Source organism: Scyliorhinus torazame, chromosome 21, assembly GCF_047496885.1.
Source record: "Scyliorhinus torazame isolate Kashiwa2021f chromosome 21, sScyTor2.1, whole genome shotgun sequence".
Taxonomy (NCBI): domain Eukaryota; kingdom Metazoa; phylum Chordata; class Chondrichthyes; order Carcharhiniformes; family Scyliorhinidae; genus Scyliorhinus; species Scyliorhinus torazame.
In genome coordinates this window covers 82,120,485-82,143,882 of record NC_092727.1, presented here as the reverse complement: position 1 = coordinate 82,143,882, position 23,398 = coordinate 82,120,485, and the positions used below count along the sequence as shown (strand labels likewise).

The 23,398-nt window shown below is 46.1% G+C and overlaps 1 protein-coding gene and 1 long non-coding RNA gene across 2 annotated transcripts in view; one reads left to right on the top strand and one right to left on the bottom strand.

Moving 5' to 3' along the window:
* The window catches only part of wnt3 (wingless-type MMTV integration site family, member 3), a 174,717-nt gene extending 158,208 nt beyond the window's left edge, over window positions 1-16,509 (bottom strand). The window contains exon 1 of the mRNA XM_072486989.1: window positions 16,185-16,509. Coding sequence (XP_072343090.1) covers window positions 16,185-16,264 — 80 coding nt within the window. The 5' untranslated portion in view covers window positions 16,265-16,509. The remainder of the gene's footprint in view (window positions 1-16,184) is intronic.
* A 22-nt stretch (window positions 16,510-16,531) lies between these two features.
* On the top strand, window positions 16,532-18,107 carry LOC140398374 (uncharacterized). The gene is made up of 2 exons (XR_011937468.1): window positions 16,532-16,729; window positions 17,670-18,107. It is a non-coding gene; the product is annotated as an uncharacterized lncRNA (long non-coding RNA).
* The last annotated feature ends 5,291 nt before the right edge of the window (window positions 18,108-23,398 follow it).

Here is a 23,398-nt window from a genome sequence, read left to right as displayed (position 1 = left end):
ATATTTAGTTTGCATATTATAAAATCAATTTATATTATATAAACTCACAGTCACTGAGCATTATTTGCAGCAGTTTTGGACCAGAATATTCAGTTCCCTAAGCATGTTCTGACATTTAGTTAGAACTTTAGAACTTCTGCATTTAAACTCCATTTACACTCCTCATAGTAGTTTCCATTTTTATTGGTGTTTTTTGCTAATGTTTTTGAATTCTCCCCCCACCCACCCCTTTTCCATTCTGTTCACCTTTATAGATTTTCGCTTATGTTGCTTATGTTGTATCCCAGCTGACAGACACCCTACTTCCCTATTCTTCTTCTGTGGCTCTGCCAATGCTGATATTTTCCCATTCGGAGTGATCTTGATGCAGCTCTTCATTCCCGTCACATATCTCCTGTCCTCTTCTTGGTGCCTGCCTCAGGGCACTGTGTTCATGGACAGTCTGTCTAACCTCCATTCCACTGCACTAATGTTAGTCATTTACTGAAACATACAGGTGCCCTTTAAAAATGTGGTTTGCATTTTGTTTTACCTTGTAGCGGCTTTTGTGTAGATTCATATAAAGTTACACAAATACATGCATTTATGCACACACATGTGCATACTCATATGTGTCAAAGTACATAGACAGGCACATACATACACACATTCAATTGAATAAATATACCCAGACGTAGACCCGCACCTCCATGAATATGCATGAATAAGCAAATACTTACACATGTAGCATAGATATGTAGATAACCAAACATACATATGTGCCCAAGTACATGCAGACACGTATACATATGGTTGTAACCAAGCATACATAGATATACATAAATTGTCACACTTATACAGATAGGTGTGCACATACTTGCAAGAATGCTGGTACATACACAGTCAGATTCATATATTCGCTGACACAAATCTGCTAAGCTTCCATATATACAAATCCTACTTCATGAAACAGGCGATAATAGAAAAATGCATATTTATTCAGGGTGTGAAAAGGATAGTTTAAAATGTTTTTTTTAAATTTTAGAGTACCCAATTCATTTTTTTTCCAATTAAGGGGCAATTTAGCGTGGCCAATCCACCTAGCCTGCACATCATTGGGTTGTGGGGTTGAAACCCACGCAAACACGGGGAGAATGTGCAAACTCGACACGGACACTGACCCAGAGCCGGGATCGAACCTGGGACCTCGGCGCCGTGAAGTAGCAGGGCCAACCCACTGTGCCACGGTGCTGCCCTGAAAAGGATAGTTAAAGCATCACTGAATATAATATTTAAGGAGTAGAATTGTGGTAAATGCATGTAAGGTGAAACTCGCCCTCAATCGCAGCCAGGGCGTCATAATGTGCACAATGTTATTTCCCTGAACTCAGCCTTGCAGTTAATGTTCTATAGCTCGCCTGAAAAGATGTCTCAAATATCCTGTAAAGTGGGAGCGTCGATAAGTAGAATCATAGAATCCCTTCAATGCAGAAGGAGGCCATTTGGCCCATCGAGTCTGCACCGACATTTCAAATGAACACTGTACCCATGTCCACCCCTCCCTAGCCCCATAACCTAACCTGAACATCCCTCGACAGTAAGGGGCAATGTAGCATGGCCAATCCACCTGACCTCCTGGCCAGAGGTAGAGAGAATGTGTATGTGTGTGTGTGTATGTGTGTGTGTGTGTATGTGTGTGTATGTGTGGGCTTTTGCCTGTGTGTATATGTGCGTGTGTATGTGAGTGTGCATGTATGTGTATGTGATGTGTGTGTGCATGTGTCTGGGTGTGCGCATGTGTATGTGTGTGCATGTGTGTGTGTGTATGCATATGTATGTATGTGGGTTTTTCTATTTATAAATTTAGAGTACCCAATTCATTTTTTCCAATTAAGGGGCAATTTAGCGTGACCAATCCATCTACCTTGCACATCTTTGGGTTGTGGGGGCGAAACCCATACAAGCAAGGGGAGAATGAGAAAATTTCACACGGACAGTGACCCAGAGCCGGGATCGAACCTGGGACCTCGGTGTCATGAGGCAGCAATGCTAACCACTGCGCCACCGTGCTGCCCTATGTATGTATATGTTTGTGCCTGTGTGTGGTGTATGTGTGTATGCGTATGTGTGTGATGTATATATGTGTGTGTATCTGTGTGATGTATATGTATGTATGTGTGTGTGTGGTGTATCTGTGTGCGGTGTATGTGTGTGGTGTATGTGTGCCCATATGCATGTGTGGAATATGTGTATATGTGTGTGGTGTAAGTCTGTGTGGCGTATGTTTGTGTGTGCATCACCTGCATCACGCTGCTGGCTGCAATCCCAACAGGGGTTCCTGGAAGACAGCCGCTGGGAGTAATTCATCCCAATAATAACATGAAATCTTGCCTTTCATGCATTTATCAGTTTCAAAAGTCTACTCATTTTTTTCTCTACCAGATGTTAAACACTTAATGAAAATATGTAACAATGGAATCATACTGTGTTTCAGGCGCAGCATTCACATATACTCACATTTGGCTAATGTGCAGAAAGATACCTGCACAGATGGTACTCATGAATGTGCAGCTTATATATGTGTCACTCATGGCTCAGTGAGTAGCACTCTTGCCTCTCAAGGCCCTGGGCTCCTGTCCCACTCCAGAGACAGAAGTGTGAAAATCCCATCATGAGAGGTCAGTGCAGTGTTGAGGGTGTGCTGCATTGCCTGAGGTGCTGTTTTTTGCACCAGATGTTAACCCATTACAGTGGAGGTAGAAGACTCCGCAACACTCTTTTGGGAAGGGGAGTTATCTTGGGTGTCCTGGTCAGCATTTATCCTTCAAACAACATCACAGAAACAGATTATCTGGTTATTATCATAATTCTTTTCATGGGATCTTGCTATGTGCAAATTGTCAGATTTCCCTGTGTTCCGACAGTTGACTACACTTGAAAAGTATGTCATTATCTGTAAAACCATGATGAGGAGACGCCAGTGTTGGACTGGGGTAAGCACAGTAAGACGTCTTACAACAACAGGTTAAAGTCCAACAGGTTTGTTTCACATCACTAGCTTTCAGAGCGCTGCTCCTTTCTCAGGTGAGGTCATGAAAGGATCTACATAACTGAAAACCTATTATTTTTGCTCTCACTTTATGCATCTAACATCATATACCTTATGTATGCAGATCTTATGTCAGCCTACCAAGTCTCTATTCCTGTCTCTGTCTCTTCATCATTCATTGCATCGCTCCCAACCTATCTCTCTCTGTCTGGAAAGCACCATATATCTTAGAACATAGAACATAGAATAATACAGTACAGAACAGGCCCTTCGGCCCACAATGTTGTGCCGAACCTTTGTCCTAGATTATTCATAGATTATCATAGAATTTACAGTGCAGAAGGAGGCCATTCGGCCCATCATGTCTCCACCGGCTCTTGGAACGAGCTCCCTACCCAAGGTCAACACCTCCACCCTATCCCCACAACCCAGTAACCCCACCCAACACTAAGGGCAATTTTGGACACTATGGGCAATTTATCATGGCCAATCCACCTAACCTGCACATCTTTGAACTGTGGGAGGAAAACGGAGCACCCGGAGGAAACCCACGCACACACGGGGAGGATGTGCAGACTCCGCACAGACAGTGACCCAAGCTGGAATCAAAGCTGGGACCCTGGAGCTGTGAAGCAATTGTGCTATCCACAATGCCACCATGCTGCCCTTAAGAACAAATTAATCTACACTATATCATTCTACCGTAATCCATGTACCTATCCAATAGCTGCTTGAAGGTCCCTAATGTTCCCGACTCAACTACTTCCATGCTCCCACTAATCTCTGTGTAAAGAACCTACCTCTGACATCCCCCCATATCTTCCACCATTCACCTTAAATTTATGTCCCCTTGTAATGGTTTGTTCCACCCGGGGAAAAAGTCTCTGACTGTCTACTCTATCTATTCCCCTGATCATCTTATAAACCTCTATCAAGTCACCCCTCATCCTTCTCCGTTCTAATGAGAAAAGGCCTAGCACACTCAACCTTTCCTCGTAAGACCTACTCTCCATTCCAGGCAACATCCTGGTAAATCTCCTTTGCACCTTTTCCAAAACTTCCACATCCTTCCTAAAATGATGCAACCAGAACTGTTCACAGTACTCCAAATGTGGCCTTACCAAGGTTTTGTACAGCTGCATCATCACCTCACGGCTCTTAAATTCAATCCCTCTGTTAATGAACGCTAGCACACCATAGGCCTTCTTCACAGCTCTATCCACTTGAGTGGCAACTTTCAAAGATGTATGAACATAGACCCCATGATCTCTCTGCTCCTCCACATTGCCAAGAACCCTACCGTTAACCTGTATTCCGCATTCATATTTGTCCTTCCAAAATGGACAACCTCACACTTTTCAGGGTTAAACACCATCTGCCATTTCTCAGCCCAGCTCTGCATCCTATCTATGTCTCTTTGCAGCTGACAACAGCCCTGCTCACTATCCACAACTCCACTAATCTTCGTATCGTCTGCAAATTTACTGACCCACCCTTCAACTCCCACATCCAAGTCATTAATTAAAATCACAAACAGCAGAGGACCCAGAACTGATCCCTGCGGTACGCCACTGGTAACTGGGATCCAGGCTGAATATTTGCAATCCACCACCACTCTCTAACTTCTATCGGTTAGCCAGTTTGTTATCCAACTGGCCAAATTTCCCACTATCCCGTGCCTCCTTACTTTTTTGCATTAGCCTACCATGGGGAACCTTATCAAATGCTTTATTAAAATCCATGTACACTACATCCACTGCTTTACCTTCATCCACATGCTTGGTCACCTCCTCAAAGAATTCAATAAGATTTGTAAGGCAAGACCTACCCCTCAAATCCGTGCTGACTATCCCTAATCAAGCAGTGTCTTTCCAGGAGCTCAGAAATCCTATCCCTCAGTACCCTTTCCATTAGTTTGCCTACCATCGAAGTAAGACTAACTGGCTTGTAATTCCCAGGGTTATCCCCTTTATACAGGGTTATTCCCTTTTTTGAACAGAGGCAGAACATTCACCACTCTGCAATCCCCTGGTACCACCTCTGTTGACAGTGAGGACGAAAAGATCATTGCCAACAGCTCTGCAATTTCATCTCTTGCTTCCCATAGAATCCTTGGATATATCCCGTCAGGTCCGGGGGACTTGACTATCCTCAAATTTTTCAAAATGCCCAACACATCTTCTTTCCTAACAAGTATTTCCTTGAGCTTACCAGTCTGTTTCACACTGTCCTCTCCAACAGTATGGCCCCTCTCATTTGTAAATACTGAAGAAAAGTACTCGTTCAAGACCTCTCCTATCTCTTCAGACTCAATACACAATCTCCCGCTACTGTCCTTGATCGGACCTACCCTCGCTCTAGTCATTCTCATATTTCTCACATATGTGTAAAAGGCCTTGGGGTTTTCCTTGATCCTACCGCCAAAGATTTTTCATGCCTTCTCTTAGCACTCCCAATCCCTTTCTTCAGTTCCCTCCTGGCTATCTTGTATCCCTCCAGCGCCCTGACTGTACCTTGTTTCCTCAGCCTTACATAAGTCTCCTTCTTCCACTTAACAAGACATTCAACCTCTCTTGTCAACCATGGTTCCCTCACTCGACCATCTCTTCCCTGCCTAACAGGGACATACATATCAAGGACACGTAGTACCTGTTCCTTGAACAAGTTCCACATTTCAGTTGTGTCCTTCCCTGACAGCCTATGTTCCCAACTTATGCACTTCAATTCTTGTCTGACAACATCGTATTTACCCTTCCCCCAATTGTAAACCTTGCCCTGTTGCACGCACCTATCCCTCTCCATTACTAAAGTGAAGTCACAGAATTGTGGTCACCATCTCCAAAATGCTCCCCCACTAACAAATCTATCACTTGCCTTGGTTCATTACCAAGTACCAAATCCAATATGGTCTCCCCTCTGGTCGGACAATCTACACACTGTGTTAGAAAAGCTTCCTGGACACACTGCACAAACACCACCCCATCCAAACTATTTGATCTAAAGAGTTTCCACTCAATGTTCCATGACTACTACTCTGTGACTTCTGCACCTTTCCAAAATCTGTTTCCCAATCTGTTCCTCCACATCTCTGCTACTATTGGGGGGCCTATAGAAAACTCTCAACAAGGTGACTGCTCCTTTCCTATTTCTGACTTCAACCCATACTACCTCAGTAGGCAGATACTCCTCGAACTGCCTTTCTGCAGCTGTTATACAATCTCTAATGAACAATGCCAACCCCCCCCCCCCCACCACCACCTCTTTTACCCCCCTCCCTAATCTTATTGAAACATCTACAACCAGGGACCTCCAACAACCATTTCTGCCCCTTTTCTATCCAAGTTTCCGTGACGGCCACCACATCGTAGTCCCAAGTACCGATCCATGCCTTAAGTTCACCCATCTTATTCCTGATGCTTCTTGCGTTGAATTTTACACACTTCAACCCATCTCCATGCCTGCAAGTACTCTCCTTTGTCAGTGTTCCCTGCCCCACTGCCTCACTACACGCTTTGGCATCCTGAATATCGGCTACCTTAGTTGCTGGACTACAAATCCAGTTCCCATTCCCCTGACAAATTAGTTTAAACCCTCCCGAAGAGTACTAGAAAACCTCCCTCCCAGGATATTGGTGCCCCTCTGGTTCAGATGCAACCCGTCTTGCTTGTACAGGTCCCACCTTCCCCAGAATGCGCTCCAATTATCCAAATACTTGAAGCCCTCCCTCCTACACCATTCCTGCAGCCACATGTTCAACTGCACTCTCTCCCTATTCCTAGCCTCGCTATCACGTGGCACCGGCAACAAACCAGAGATGACAACTCTGTCTGGCCTGGCTTTTAACTTCCAGCCTAACTCCCTAAACTCGTTTATTACCTCCACACTCCTTTTCCTACCTACGTCATTGGCACCAATGTGCACCACGACTTCTGGCTGCTCCCCTTCCCCCTTAAGGATCCTGAAGACACGATCCGAGACATCCCTGGCCCTGGCACCTGGGAGGTAACATACCTTCCGGGAGTCTTGCTCGCGACCACAGACTCTCCTATCTATTCCCCTAACCATTGAATCTCCTACAACTATTGCTTTTCTATTCTCCCCCCTTTCCTCCTGAGCCCCAGAGCCAGACTCAGTGCCAGAGACCTGGCCGCTAGGGCCTTCCCCCGGTAGGTCATTCCCCCCAACAGCATCCAAAACGGTATACTTGTTTTGAAGGGGAACGGCCATGAGGGATCCCTGCACTGTCTGCCTGTTTGTTTTCTTTCCCCTGACTGTAACCCAGCTACTCTTGTCCTGTACCTTGGGTGTGTTTACCTCCCTGCAACTCTTGTCTATTACCCCCTCTGCCTCCCGGATGATCCGAAGTTCATCCAGCTCCAGCTCCAGTTTCCTAACATGGGCTCTGAGGAGCTGGAGTTGGGTATAGTCAGCGGGGACACCAGTGGTATCCCTCACCACCCACATCCTACAGGAGGAGCGTGCAACTGGCCTAGCCTCCAACCCCTCTTACCTTACAGAATATAGTTGCCCTGTGGACCAACTGGAACTCCGCCCTCCGACTCTGCTCCCAGTCAGCTACACTCTCTGTAAACTCCTGGCTCCCGTCTCGCTCTATGTGGAAATGTAGGAAACGAAATGAAAGGAGCACCTTACTCCCTCCTCACCTAACTCCCTCAGTCACCAAACTCTCACTATAGCACTCAAATGCACCAAATTCTGCACTCAGTGCAAACATCTATTTCATCTTGTGTAAATGTACCTCAGGTATGCGGCCTATAGTCTCTTCATATTTGTTAAGAATCTTGTTCACGTGTCCGCACACCCGCTTATTCCCAGGAATATCTTCCCTAGGAATATCTCCTCAGCAATATCTTTCCCAAGAATGCCTCTCCTGGAACACTTTCCCCAGGAATACATCCCCCTGGAATATCTTCTCTAGGAATACCTCACACAGGAATATCTTCCCCAAGAATATCTTCCTTAGGAATATGTTCCTCAGGAATAACTTCTCCAGAAATATATTCCCCAGAGCATTTTCCTCAGGGATACCTTTTACAGGAATATCTCCCCCAGGAACACCTTCCTCAGGAATACCTTCCCCAGGAATATCTTCTCCAGGAATATCATAGATTATCATAGAATTTACAGTGCAGAAGGAGGCCATTCGGCCCATCGAGTCTGCACCGGCACTTGGAAAGAGCACCCTACCCAAGGTCAACACCTCCACCATATTCCCATAACCCAGAAACCCCGCCCTAGGAATTTTCCCTAGGAAAACCTCCCCCAGGAATACCTTCCGCAGGAATACCTCACACAAGAAAATCTTCCCCAGGAATATCTTCCACAGGAATATCTTCCTCAGGCATATCTTCCCCAAGATGGTCTTCTCCAGGAATATCTTCCTCATGAACAACATCTCAAGGAATATCTTCCCCAGGATCACCTTCCCCAGGAGTATCTTCTCCAGGAATACCTTCCTCAGGAATACCTTCCCCAGGACTACCTTCCCCAGGAATACCTCACACAAGAATATCTTCCCCAGGAATATCTTCCTCAGGAATACCGTCTCCAGGAATATCTACCCCAGGAATATTTTCCTCCAAAATACCTTCCCCAGAAATATTTTCCTCAGGAGTACTTCCTGCGGAATACCTCCCCAGGAATACCACCACCCAAGAATATCTTCCCCAGGAATACATCTCTCAGGAATATCTTCTGCTTGAGTACCTCCACCGGGAATACATTCCCTATTAATATATTCTTCATGAATATCTTCCTCAGGAATACCATGCCCAAGAATATCTCTGCCAGTAATATCTCCCCCAGCAATGCCTCCTCCGGAATACCTCCCCCAACAATACCTCCCCATGAATACCTTCTCCATGAATACCTCCCCAGGAATATCTTTCCCAGGAATACATCCCCCAGGAATACATTCCCCAAGAATATGTCCCCCAGGAATACCTTCCATGAATATCTCCCCCAGGAATATCCCCCTCAGGAATATCATCCCTAGGAATATATTCCCGATAAAATACCTTGCAGAACCTCTAAGAGCAGCTTCATTACCTCGCTTGGAAAGCTTTGCCCTTTCATCAATTTGAAAAAGGAATTCCCAATTATCGTTTTAGAAAAACTCTGCACAAAGCCACCTGTTCCCGGGTGTATTTATCCAATTTGCACCTTAATGCTTTTTAAAAATAAAGCGCAGACGTGATGGGGCCGGTTGTCACTGACACAAACAACTTTCTCGCCTACACTGGAAACTGCTGGATATCTTTTTAATGGAGTTACTTATTAATAACGATTTCCTGTGTATTATTAGAACCTTCAGGGACAGAAAGCCTTTCGGCCCATCGTACGTGCGTCAGTTAATTCGCCCCAATGTCCTGTTCTTTCTCCACCATCCTGCAGATTTGTCCCAGTCAGGTTTGTATTTGATCCTCTTTTGAAAGTTAAATCTGTATCCAGTCCTCTCACAGGTAATGAGTTCCAAATCCTAACTCGCTGCTAAAAACCTTCTCTTTGTCGCACCTTTGGTTCTTTATAAATTACCTTAAATTTATTACCTCTCTTTCGCCACCCTATGTCAGTGGAAACACTTTAACCTTTATTTACTCTGGTCAAAACCCTTTACGAATTGAACAACTCATATCAATATCCCCTCTTCTGCTGGAAAGAACAACAAATGACGTAAGTGTGTTAAAAGAAAATCACCGGAATCGGTTGCTAACAGCAATAGCGCCCCCAGGAATATCTCCCCAGGAATATCACCCCAGGAGTATCTTCCCAGCATATCATCCCCAGGAATATCGTAACCAGGAATATATCCCCCAGGAATACCTCCCCTAGAAATGTCATTCCCAGGTAAACCTCCCCCAGGAATACCAGCCCCAGGAATTTCATCCCTAGGAATACCTCCCCCAGGAATTTCATCCCCAGGAATACCTCCCCCAGGAATGTAATTCCCAGGAACACCTCCCCAGGAATACCTCCCCCAGGAAATCCATCCCCAGGAATATCTCCCCCAAGAATCCATTCCCCGGGAATATTTCCCCCATTAATAGCTCCCCCAGGAGGGAAAACTCCCCCAGGAGGTAAAACTCCCCCAGGAATATTATCCCCAGGAATATCTCCTCCAGGAATATTGTCCCCAGCAGTGCCTCCCCCAGAAATATCTCCCCAGGAATACCTTCCCCATACTCATGTGACACTCGTTATTCCTCACGGACTGAAATTCCAAGAACAGGCCTTCGGATCAAAAAAGGGGCGGGGATGGGAGTGTGTGAATGGTCAGGGCGCAGCTAAATATTTCCTCTCCGAGCCCAGCTGGTCGAGAACTGGCGCCCACGACCACTGCGGGCGAAGGCACATATATTCCATCACTGTCCGTGTGTGGGACACTGGGTGACAGGCCGCTTCCTCCATCCATCATATTCTCAGGCGCTGACTCACACAGCGGACCGGAGGGTGCAGCACTCCCGTGTGACTGAGCTGGCAAGAATGTAGCCGAGCGGTGGGGGGGGGGGGGGGGGGGGCTCTTTTGGGGGTGGGGGGGATTTACGCCCTATTTTGATTGTATCAGTATCAGATATATTGGCGAGAATGCTGGCGGTATGTGTGATGATGATGTGATGCGCGGTCACTGAGGAGAGGCGTAAACAACACGAGACTAAGCAAGGCTGAAATATGAAACCGCATAAGTTTAAATATTTGTAATTGTAAAACCCTCAACACAGACTGAGCAGTCTGAATGGGTTGACACCTGTGGTCTGTGATCCGAGTTCTACTTCCCCACGATATGAACCCTATTGGAAAAGTAATTTCCAAATGTGAAATTCTGCATCATTCCGTTAATTTGGATAGGTCTAGACAATCACAATTTGTAAGGAGTCTTACAACACCAGGTTAAAGTCCAACATGCTTGTTTCAAATCACTAGCTCTCGGAGCACTGGAGCACTGAACAGTGCTCCCAAAACTAGTGATTTGAAACAACCCTGTTGGATTTTAACCTGGTGTAAGACTTCTTACTGTAATCACAATTTGAGCATTGGGATATGTACATTAGGGACTTTAATGAGGGAGCAAGGAATGTCCTGGACAAGGTTTAATATGGTGAAATATCTCTGCTTCCTCATTCCGATCATTAACTGGGACACACGAGGGTCGGCGGTTTCTGTCCCGCTCCCATTTGCTCTGAGCTGTGTTGTGTTAATCTGTCAGGTGAGAGTTCATGACCTGGTTCATTTGCAGCAGGTAACCCCTCCCCGGTCCACGGGGAGAGAGGGAGGTCAGGGCCCGGATCTCACCCCTGGTTTGGGCAACGATTCATTGTAGAATCAACCCCCCCCCCCCCCCGCCCCCATCCCGCAAACCGCCCTCTCCGATTGCGAATGTCCTCTTCCGAAGTGCAGTTGGAGGTATCAATAAAGAAAGCAGGTGATAAACAATAATGAATTTTCAGACGCAGACAGGCCTCAGTGATCTGGACTGATGCCTAACAAAAATGTAACTACAAGATGCAAAAATTTAATTTTGCGTTTCCCTTTACACAGGAGAGTTCTTCTCCTAGTGCGAAACCGAGTAACTTTGAGTCAAATCTTTCATATTATTCGTTAGTTGGACTGAACTTTAACAAAAGTTTAGGGCAGCACGGTAGCACAAGTGGATATCACGGTGGCTTCACAGCGCTAGGGTCCCAGGTTCGTTCCCTGCTGGGTCACTGTCTGTGCGGAGTCTGTACGTTCGTTCTCCCCATGTCTGCGTGGGTTTCCTCCAGGCGCTCCGGTTTCCTCCCACAGTCCAAAGACGTGCAGGGTAGGTGGATTGGCCATGCTAAATTGCCCTTAGTGACCAAAAAAGGTTAGGAGGGGTTATGGGGATAGGGTGGAAGTGAGGGCTTAAGTTAGTAGGTGCAGACTCTATGGACCGAATCCTTCTGCACCGCAAGTTCTATGTTTTTTTAAAATTTAGAGTACCCAATTCAATTTTTCCAATTAAGGGGCAATTTAGCTTGGCCAAACCACCTAGCCTGCACATTTTTGGGTTGTGGGGGCGAAACCCACGCAAAAACGGGGAGAATGTGCAAACTCCAAACGGACAGTGACGGACAGAGCCGGGATCGAACCTGGGACCTCAGCGCCGTGAGGCCGCAGTGCTAACCCACTGTTCTTAAGTGCTTCTATTTCAAGGAACCATTCGGCTACTCAGATATGTGCTGGGTTTTTTGAAAGAGCCATCAGACCAGCCCCAGTTCCTTGCACCTTCTTCAAGGTCCCTTAGACAACACCAACTAATCCTGCGACCTCTACCACCGAGAATGGACAAGGGTGGCAGATATATGGGAACAACACCGCCTGTAAGTTCCCCTCCAAGCCATTCACCATCCTAACTTGGAAATATATCCCTGTTCTTTCATCGTCGCTGGGTCAATATCCTGGAACTCCATCCCTAACAGCGCTGCGGGTATACCTACACCAGAGCGAACGTAGCAGGTTCAACAAGGCAGCTCACCACCACCTTCTCAAGGGCAATTGGGGATGGGACAATAAATGCTGGTTTAGCCAGCGATGCCCATATCCCATGATTGAATAAAACAAGTATTTTCCCTGTATATTTTCTCCTTTGAAATCATAGAATCACAGAACCCCTGACAGTGCAGACGAGGCCATACGGCCCATCCAATCTACACCGACCCTCTGAAAGACTAACCCCCCCCCCCCCCCCCACCAAGGCCCACACCCCTCCCTATCCCTCTACCCCACCTGCCTTTCGGACACTGATGGACAATTTAACCACGGTCAATGCACTTAAACCTGCACCTCTTAAATATATGTCTACTTCTTGTTTGGAAGTTTAAATTTAATCTGTCTCCATCACCCATCCACACAAGGACAGTGTGCAGGAAGCCGAGCAGGAGATGCCTCCTCAGCTCCTTCTCTACACCATTCACCTACAAGGTGACAACAGGTTGCTCAAGCTATCCTTGGTGTTGTTTAGTATGAATCCCAAATGAATGCGCCGGTTGGATAGGATATGGCTATCTCAGGGAGGCTGGGTATCCCAGCCTTCTTCTCTTCAGCTTCATTTTTATTTACTGCATGAGGATTCTGCGGAGATTGGAGGGTCAGGCCTGGGGGAAGGACAGTTGAAGATGGCGAGGAGAGGGACGGTGAAATGCCACCTCGTCCAACAAGGGACAGGTTGGAGCACCTGTCCGCCAGGGACACCGATTGCCATCTGGCTGAGCCGGGTGCGACAGAGAGAGGGTCACAGACTGAATCCACCTCACTCCTGGGCAAATCCTAGCATGGAGCTCCTCACCCCTCAACCTCAGCCCTTGCTGTTGCATGGGAAGGAGCGAGGAGTGGGATTTTAAACTTCTGTAGTCCTACCTCTCCCCACAGATGCTGCCTGACCAACCGAGTATTTCCAGCAGTTTCTGATTCTTATTTGGGATTTTCAGCATTTTTTCACAGATGCTCTTTGTGTCTCTTATCCATTTCTGTCTCTGTGGCTTTGCCTCTTTCGGTCACCTGATACCTGTCTCTATTTCTCTCTCCCTCTAACATTCAGCCAGAGTTCCTCGATTTTCTCGATGAAGCCTCTCCTGTCCCACTATAAATATACACATGACACAAGAGGCGTTAGAGATCGCCAGTGAGAAGCAGAGTCCTCACACTGGGATGCAATAGAGGGGAGTCCTTTTGCACTTAATTTTGATTCTGAAAGTTAATTATTCTGAAATGTGGGAGGTAAAGTAACTTTTGTTGAGGCTCAGCTCACGGAATGCCCTGTCTCTCGCTAATATTGTTAACACAGGAGGAAATATTTAAACAATCGTTTGTAACAAAAATAAACATTATCGAATAAATGACGTTAAAGTAAACCCACAACGGACATAATCAGACCGGCGGCAAAGGACCGGTTTGTGAGGGTTACCAGGGCGGAGTATCCAAGGGAATCTCCTGCAGGCGCTTTCTGCAAGTGACAGTGTGACTTGCCCGATACGAGAGGGAATGACAATGGGTACAGGGCATTGAATACACGGTACCGGGCAGTGAGTACACGGTGCCTGGCATTGAATACACGGTACCGGGTAGTGAGTACACGTTACCAGGCATTGAGTATAGGGAACTGGGCAGTGAGTACGGGGAACCGGGCATTGAGTACACGGTACCGGACAGTGAATACACGATACCGGACAGTGAGTATACCCTACTGGGCATTGAGTACACGATTCCGGGCTTTGAGTACATGGTACGGGACATTAAGTACAGGAAGCCAGACAGTGAGTACAAGGTACGGAGCAGTGAGTACACGGTACCGGACATTGAATACAGGGAACTTGGGAACCGGGCAATGAGTACACGGTATCGGGCAATGAGTACACAGTACCGGACAGTGAGTTCAGGGTACCGGGCATTGAGTAGATGGAACCGGGCATTGACTGCACGGTACCGGGCAGTGAGTACACGGTGCCGGGCAGTGAGTACACGGTACCGGGCAATGAGTACACGTTACCGGGCAGTGAGTACACGGTACCGGGCAGTGAGTACACGGCATCGGCAGTGAGTACACGGTACCGGGCAGTGAGTACACGGCACCGGCAGTGAGTACACGGTACCGGGCAGTGAGTACACGGCACCGGGCAGTGAGTACACGGCACCGGACAGTGAGGGCAGTGAGTACGCGGTACCGGCAGTGAGTACACGGTATCGGGCAGTGAGTACACGGTGGCTGTTGTCAGAAACACCCTCCTCCCCGATTGCCTGAGATCATAGTTTTGAGATCAGACTGAGCTGGCGAAAACTTTGCCGAATCCGCCCAACACTTGCGGGAAGTATTCCCCCCGCGGTGGTCTCCGCGTGTCCGTTTGCTGTTTGTGTCATCGAATGAAAACCAAGAAAAATAATCACACGGGAAGAGCGAGAGAGCAGAATAGGAATCCAGGAAACTGGAACGGGGTCTCGAAGGAATTGGTTGAAAGTTGTCATTCAATTCGATTAGCTGCCGAGCAGGAGTGGATAAAGTGCACATAGAAACAGAAACAGAGTTCATGTGGATCATTGCCTGGCCCAGCCTGCATTTGTCAGCCTTACCTGTTGCTGATGTGTGATGTACAAAAAAATGTAGTGTTAAAGATTTTCAAACGTCCCCGGTGCGTTTTCAGTCAGGATGTGGGTTATGAAAGCGGGTTGTTTTAATATTTCAAGCCACTCCTGTCGTTGCAAATTGTACTCCAAAAACATCTGAGGAGTATTTTCGGTTACCGGAATGAAGTTAATACAACGTCCTTTACTGCCCTAACTCCACGGGGCAAAAAAAGCCCAACCCCTTCAAATCCCAACCAGGCCGAACAGGGAAAGAGAGAGAGAGAGATTCACCTCACCGCCTTAAGCTGAAATACACATTCGGCAGAGCTCTGAACTTTTTTCAAAGTCTCCCAACAGGTTAGAACCGCTCCACCAAACTTCTGAAAGACTTTTCAGCTGCACGACGTTTCCAATGATACATATTTCGTTTAGGTTTTTTCTCTCTCTCCTTATCGTGACTGGGAAAAAGCCCTATGGCCGGGGTGACAGACACAGATGAGTCAGGGACCTTACCGGCCTCGCTCTCTGCAGTCCCTGTTTTGTCAGCCTCACCCTCTGTCTCTTCCCTCTCCAGTTCCACCTCTCCTTTCTGAGCCCACGTCTCTCTAGATTTTCTCTTTCATTCTTATCTTCCTATCATTTCCCCGCTTTCCCCCTCTCTCTATTTCCTCTGCCGCTGTCCCTGTGTATCGTTCATCCCAGGTCAGCTTGTCCCCCTCCCGCGTTGCTGTTGCTGTTGCTGTTTTCCGCTCGGTTTCCCTCCCTTACGTTTCCTTCTGCCAGTTTCTGGCTCGATGTTCCAATGCCCGACTCTCGCACTGCGAGCATTGTAATATCATCGAGCAGCCCGTGTCTATGATACAGGTGGCATCAGATAACAGCGGTCGCCGATCAGGCATTTCCTTAAGTGCAGACACACACACAACTCTCACTGACTTTCCAAATGGTCTGGAGCGAATTTCTTCACACCCAATTCACAGCGCGCAATCGGAAATAAAGACAAATACATACACAAACACACACTGAGAGAGCTTTGCAAATAGAGTCAAATCTCACTTACCACCAGATCGGGTAGCCGGCTAGTCCCTGGGCAGGATTCAATAGGAACAACAGAACAAATCCAAACAGGTACAAATCCATGAGTGTGGCTCCAGTGAAAGTGAGAAAGTCGATAGACAAGAGGGGGGGGGGGGGGGGAAGTTTCTTTAAAAAAAATAATAAACTTGGAAGGTAGCAGACTCGGGGTCAACACTTCACCATACGGACGGGAGCTTCCTCACATTATACAGATGCTAATATAAAAGTAAAGGGGTTCAAATGCACGCCGGGACCCAATCAGATCTCATCGCCTTAGGACACAGATGATTATATAGTTCAGCGCTGTCAATCATGTCTTACCACCCCAATATCCAGCTAATTGCGCAAGGTAGTGTTTGGAATCGTGTTCGTTTGTCGGGCTCTGTAATGATAAAATTGTTCCGAGGAGGGCACTTTGAATGGGAAAGATGGGAGAATGAGCTCCTGCCGGGATGGTCGCCATGGTAACACTTGGAGAGTTATAACCAGGCCTGGCCCTTTCACAGACTCCTAAAGAAAGAGGAGAAGGTAAGAATGATAATGGGCGACATGTGTTAACCTTCTCTTCAACACAAAACAGCGTGATGAATATGGGCACAGCAAGAGGGACAGCAAATAAATTCAGGATTATATGTGGCTCTTTGGGGCATTTTAAAGAGACAGTAGCCCTTTTGACGGTCTGACATACTCGATATTTAATATCTCTCAAGTATCTACTCTGACAGAAAGCCCTTTCACATTTGGTCAAACTTTTTAATTATGAAATGTCCACGATGACAACGCAATAAAACGAAACAGTCACGCTAATTTAAAATATTATCTATATATACATTCGTTTTGTGGGGAAATTTGACCTATTTTATTTTGTAGGAGGGCAGCGCAGTGATTTGTAAATCGTGTTTTAATACGCGTGGGGAGGGCAGTGTGTGCTGTTGGTCAGCTTTCTCCAATTCTATCTGCGGTCCATTCCTGCTCTGCTGCTGGATTGCTCGCCTAAGGCCCGTTTCTTTTAATAAAAATACAACACAAATCCGAGTGAAGGTTTAATATGAACGAACCACCGTCGCTAAATAAACGGGCGAATGGACAAGTACACGTAATCGTCTGGGAGCCAGAGTGGGAGGGATACAGTCAGAAAGATTCCCGATTATACAACCGGGTTTGCATTATCAGCCAGCGGGAGGCCCAATATCCCGTTTGCTCATAATTGCAAATAGAAAGGCATCGGCACATATCATCGAATAGTTTGCAGTGGTGGTATTTAATGTAAGGAGTACTATTTATTTAAGCAATAGCACGCACCTGCTTCTAACCACCCCCCCCCCCCCCCCCCCCCGCCCCCAACACACACACACAAAATAACCGAATTACATTTGCAGCTTATAAATATTTTTGTTTTTGTGTTACGAATGGCAGTGATCCTGGCTAATTTTATTCCTGTTTGTGTGCACATCTTTGTGTTCTTCAGGAGCGAAAAAGCGCATTTCCTACGACGAGGAGTGAAGTGAGAGAGAGACTGAGCAATGTCTGGGACATCAACAGGGAAATGAATGGAAACTCGGCGAAAGGCTCCCGCGGGCTTCAGACAGTTTGAAGACACGCTCTCACCTTTGCTGATCCCTCACAGGAACTTTTCGAGTGTCTGTTGACAGTGTTTAAGAGGAGGAAGATGATGATGAAGAAGAAGAAAGCGCGTGTGGAGAGCGACCGAGACAATAGGGGAGACTCTGACGGAGAGAATCCTCACTCCCCATTCACTCCACCATGAGCCCCCTTTACTGTAGTGAAGCCGGTCACAGAGATGCTGACAGATGAGCATCCGCTCTCCCCACCCCCCAAAAACAAAATGCACACAAAAATCAAACAAATAGAATACACCGAACGCACAATAAACATTTCGTTTCGATGTGTTTGATCTCCCTATACAATGTCGCTCTATACCAGCCTATACTGACCTTGCCAATTCAGAGGGCAACATTTGCTGTGAGCGTTCACTTCGGAAGAACATGTTTTGCCCAGGTGAAGGAGGGTGGAGTGTGGGGCGGGGGGGGGGGGGGGGGGGGGAGGGTGAACATCAAGAACATAAATGGGGAGATGGTCTAATATTGGGAGCCCGAGGGAGAAAACTGTTGCTAGGGACACATCCAGACAAAAAAAAGGTATAAGAAAAATAAACAAGCTCCAACCTGCACCGGCAAATAAAACAAACATCTACCTTCGCCCAAAAGCAAACAAACAAGCGCAATTTCTACAATGTATTTATTTTTCGCAGAGTCTGAGTAAAAATCCTTTGATCTAGACCGATTGCAGGCGTTACTGTAAGTCTCATTGCACCCTGAGAGGTTAGGGGGCTCATCATCAATCGGCTAAGTAATGTGATGGAGAACAATTAGGAATCCCACGGGTTTAGGGTTATTGCACCGACACAATAATCTCACACCCTCTCCTCTTCCCCGAGGCTTCTGTAGCCCCCCCACCCCCGTTAAAAAAAATCAAATGCGTGAGCTTGAATAATCTTTTATTAAAAAAAGCTGCCGCTCTCGCCAATTAACCGGCGGGATGTATTTATCCAAGCCGGGATTTTCACCACAATCATTCATCCCCATTTGATTTTAAAAAACCAATTCGCATAAATGCGATTTCCCTGGTTGGTGAGCTATCTGGATCTTGTTTGCTCGCTTGTTTTATTTTTCTCCGGGCTAGTTCCATGGTGGGCAACAGTGGTTATAAAGTGAGAGAAACAAAAAGAAGCTACTTTGCGACTAGGCCACAATAAAGTGTAGTGTTACTACTGAGCCTGTCCTGGTCTTGTTGTGGTTAGTGAAAATGAAATAATCCCCCTTTATCATGTGTTTCCATTAAAATGGTCTTTCTCACCCACTCGACGGGCAAATAAACAAATTCTGTACCGAATCCGAAAGGATAAAATAAACATGGAGAGCAGATACTCCATTGGTGATTGCGGGTACTTGGTGGCAGTGGGCATGTGTATGTGGCCAGACTGGTGAGAAATGAATCAAACAATGTCTCATTTGGCACACTGAAAGCAGTGAAGGGTTGACATTGGCTCATTAAGTTAATTTGCGACAAGTCACAGTCATTTCACAATTAACAAAGGAGGAGCGCGAGAGCTAAATATTAACCGGGTGAAATGAAGCGAGAGGGGTGGTTTGAGACCTTTTATGTGGTGCCCTCACAGGACCTATAACCGCCTCGAACCCTCGAACCTCGGGTCTTTATTTTTGCAACCCGTTGACAGCAGCACCATCTAGTGGACATCGAGCTCACCATGGCTGCGGAACATCTGCAGTTTATGGGGCGCATCTACACGAATTTATCTTCTTGGCAACAATTGGCTTTTGAGACAATACGGCAATATATCACACCCCAACTGTGCCACCCAGCAACGGTTAAATCTGAGGCAGGGGGAAGGGCCAAGGGACTCCAAAGGTTAACTCTGTTTCCCTCTCCACAGACGCGGCAAGACTTACTGAATTTACCCAGCGTTTCCTGTTTTCATTTCAGATTTCCAGCATCCTCAGTATGTTGATTTTCTTTGAGTGTTTAATGTTAGTTTAATTAATATATGAACAAAATTTGTAGTGGCAGAAGGGTCCTTGTCATTGACTGTAACATCACATACAATGACAATAACCTTGATTTCCATGCACGTCTCACCGACACAGGAATATCCTAAAGCACTTTACAGAAAAAAATGGATAGCAAGTATATTCTTGATGCAACATGGTGGCACAGTGGTTAGCACTGCTGTTCCACAGCACCAGGTACCTGGGTTCGTTTCCGGCCTCGGAGTGGAGTTTGTACGATTTCCCCATGTCTGCATGGGTTTCCTCTGGTTCCTTCGGTTTCCTCCCACAGTCCAAAGATGTGCAGGTTAGGTGGAGTTACAGGAATGGGGCGGGGGAGTGAACCTAGGTAGGGTGCTCTTTCAGAGAGTGGGTGCAAACCAGATAGGCCAAATGGCCTCCTTCTGCACTGTAGGGATTCTATGGATTCTAAGCCAAAAAGGAGATGTAATAATAATAATCGCTTATTTGGGCAGCGCGGTGGCACAGTGGGCTAGTCCTGTTGCCTCATGGCACCGATGTCCCAGGTTCGATCCTGGTTCTGGGTCACTGTGTGGAGTTTGCACATTCTCCCCGTGTTTGCGTGGGTTTCACCCCCACAACCCAAAGATGTGCAGGCTAAGTAGATTGGCCATGCTAAATTGCCCCTTAATTGGAAAAAATGAATTGGGTACTCTAAATTTAAAAATAAATAAATCGCTTATTGTCACAAATAGGCTTCAATGAAGTTACTGTGGAAAGCCCCTAGTCGCCACATTCCAGTGCCTCTTCAGGGAGGCTGGTACAGGAATTGAACCCACACTGCTGACTTTATTCTGCATTACAAGCCAGCTGGTTAGCCCACTGTGCTAAACTAGCCCCTGACCCTTGGGGAAGACCACTGATATTATATTCAGTCTGAAATATAACTATTTACTTGCTGAATCTGTCCTTCAGTTAATTTTTTATGCAAGCTGCACGTTGACACCCCCATCACACGAGTCACAATTTTGTCAACCCGCCTTTCATGTGGTACTTTGTTAAAAGCTTTCTTGAAATCCACATAGACAACATCCACCACATTCCCTCCATTAACTGTTACTCCATCAAAAGTTTCAATTAGATTAGTCAAGCACAATCACCCTTTACCAAATTCTAGCTGGCTACCATTAATTAACTTAAACATCTGCAAGTGCTGGATTCTCCCCCCCCCCCCCCCCCCCATTTATTGTTTCTGAAACCTCACCTACCATTGATGCTAAACTGACTGGACATTAGTTACTAGGTTGTCCTTGCACTCTTTTTTGAATAAAGGTGTCGTATTTGTGACTCGCCAATCCTCTGGAACATCTTCTGTATCTTGGAAAATTATGCTTCTGATATCTCCACTCCCACCTCCTTTAGCAACCTACCATTCTAACCAGGCAACTGGTCCACTCTAAGCATTGTAAGCTTTTCCAGTACATCCTGTCTATCAATTTCCATCCCATCCCATTACTCTGCCATCTCTGCTTCGACTGACATTTTGTCAAATTCCTCTTCTTTAATAACACAGATACAAAGTACACATTAAGTGTTCTAGCCTTCCCTCCTGTCCTTACAAATATATCAACTTCTTTGTCCCCAGTAGGACTCATTGCACCTCCTACTACCCACTTATTATTTACATGCCGGTAGAAGATTTTTGGATTACCTGTTATATTGACTACCATTCCATTCTCATATTCTCTCTTTGTCGGTCTTCTTTACCTCCTCACTTCCTTCTCAATCTATTGTGTTTGACCTAGTTCGTACTTGAAGAATTCACCTGACATAAGCATCATTAATTTTTTTTGTTCAATCATATTCTCTATCTTCCTCGTCATCCAAGGAGTACTGGTTCCCCTACCTCTTGTCCTTTTCGGGATGTATCGTCTTTGTACCTGAAGGATCTCCCATTGCTGTTACAGTGTTTCATGTCAGCCTTTGGATCATTTAATCATGGCTAGATCCCTTCTCATTCCATTGAACTTAGCCCTTTTCCAATTTAGGCATTCGGCCTTAGATTTTTCCTTGTTCTTCTGCATTAATCTAAACTTTAAGGTACAATGATCACTCTTCCCCAAGGGTTTTCTCACAGATATTTGGGCCACTTGATATACCTCACCATCACCACAACCGCTGCCGCCCCCACCCCCACCCCAGCATCAGATGCAACAATGCCTTGCTCCTAGTTGGATCGACAACTTAATAAACACTTTCCAAAAATTCCTCCCCCTCCTCCTTTCCCTTTACTCTAACCCTGTCCCAATTAACATTTGCGTAACTAACGTCCCCAATTATCACGACTGTATACTTCTTAGTATGAAGTCTTACAACGCCAGGTTAAAGTCCAACAGGTTTGTTTCAAATCACTAGCTTTCGGAGCACAGCTCCTTCCTCAGATGAATGAATCTACCTTTCCATTCATCTAAGGAAGGTGTAGTGCTCCGAAAGCTAGTGACATCGAAACAAACCTGTTGGACTTTAACCTGGTGTTGTAAAACTTCTTACTGTGCTCACCCCAGTCCAACGCTGGCATCTCCACATCTATACTTCTTATGCATCGCTGCGACTCCTCTGCAGATTTGCTCCTCTATCTCTTTATCTCTCACTATTTGGAGACCTATAGAATACTCCCAGTAGCAAAGTCATTCTCTGCTGCTCAAGTTTAATCAAATGGATTCTAGTATTGTCCCCACAAGGACATTCCCCCCCTTCGAGTGCTGCAAATGTTTCCCTCATCAGTATTACTACCCCACCTCACACCTTTATCTCCCCATCTTTTCTCAACAAATCAAAACCAAATGTGAGTATATTTGAAAAGTAATTAATTGGCTACGTGTAGCTGAAGAATCTCCTAATCATCCAGAGGTACAACATTCCATTGGTGGGGATAATAATGGTACCCACTGCAAAAATAATGTACAGGAATTAACACGAAGGGTCAAGAGGATCAAAGACTAACAATTACAAATGAAGGAATAAAGTTAATAAACGATTACGCTTAATATTGCCCTGTCCTTTCCTTATTAACCTCTCGGTGGCCATGTGATGTTTGATGTCCTGAACACGAGAATGACAAGAAACGGCAGAAAGTGTTGCCACACATTGCTCCCCAGTCAAGTTAATATTTGAAATTGAACTCCCGCCTGTTTGGGTGAAATGTGCCCGCTTTTTGGTCCAGACTGGCGGTGGGTAAGTTTCCCTCGCAGACAAACTTCATCCCTTCCCCAGTGCTGAACGCAGGTCTGCATCTGCTGGGTGTGAGCGCCACCTGCAGTTAGAGAGAGCACAGAACAGAAGGGACACATTCTGCTCCTTAAACGGCACTGAACGTCTTTGGTGTTGCTTCAAAGTTTTCTTTTCAACAGCATTTTTCGATCACAAAAGCCTAGCGCTCTCTGCTGGGATCCAATAGGCTGTTATGTCCAATTGTGATTGGATATAACTGGGCTGACAGTGCATTGTATCACAGAAATGTTATGGCGCAGAACGAGGCCATTCGGCCCATCGTGTCTGCACCGACTCCTCAAATGAGCATCAAGACTTCGTGCTATTCTTCTGCCTTTCCCCCGTCCCCCTGCACATTGTCTCTATTCCAGCAGTCACC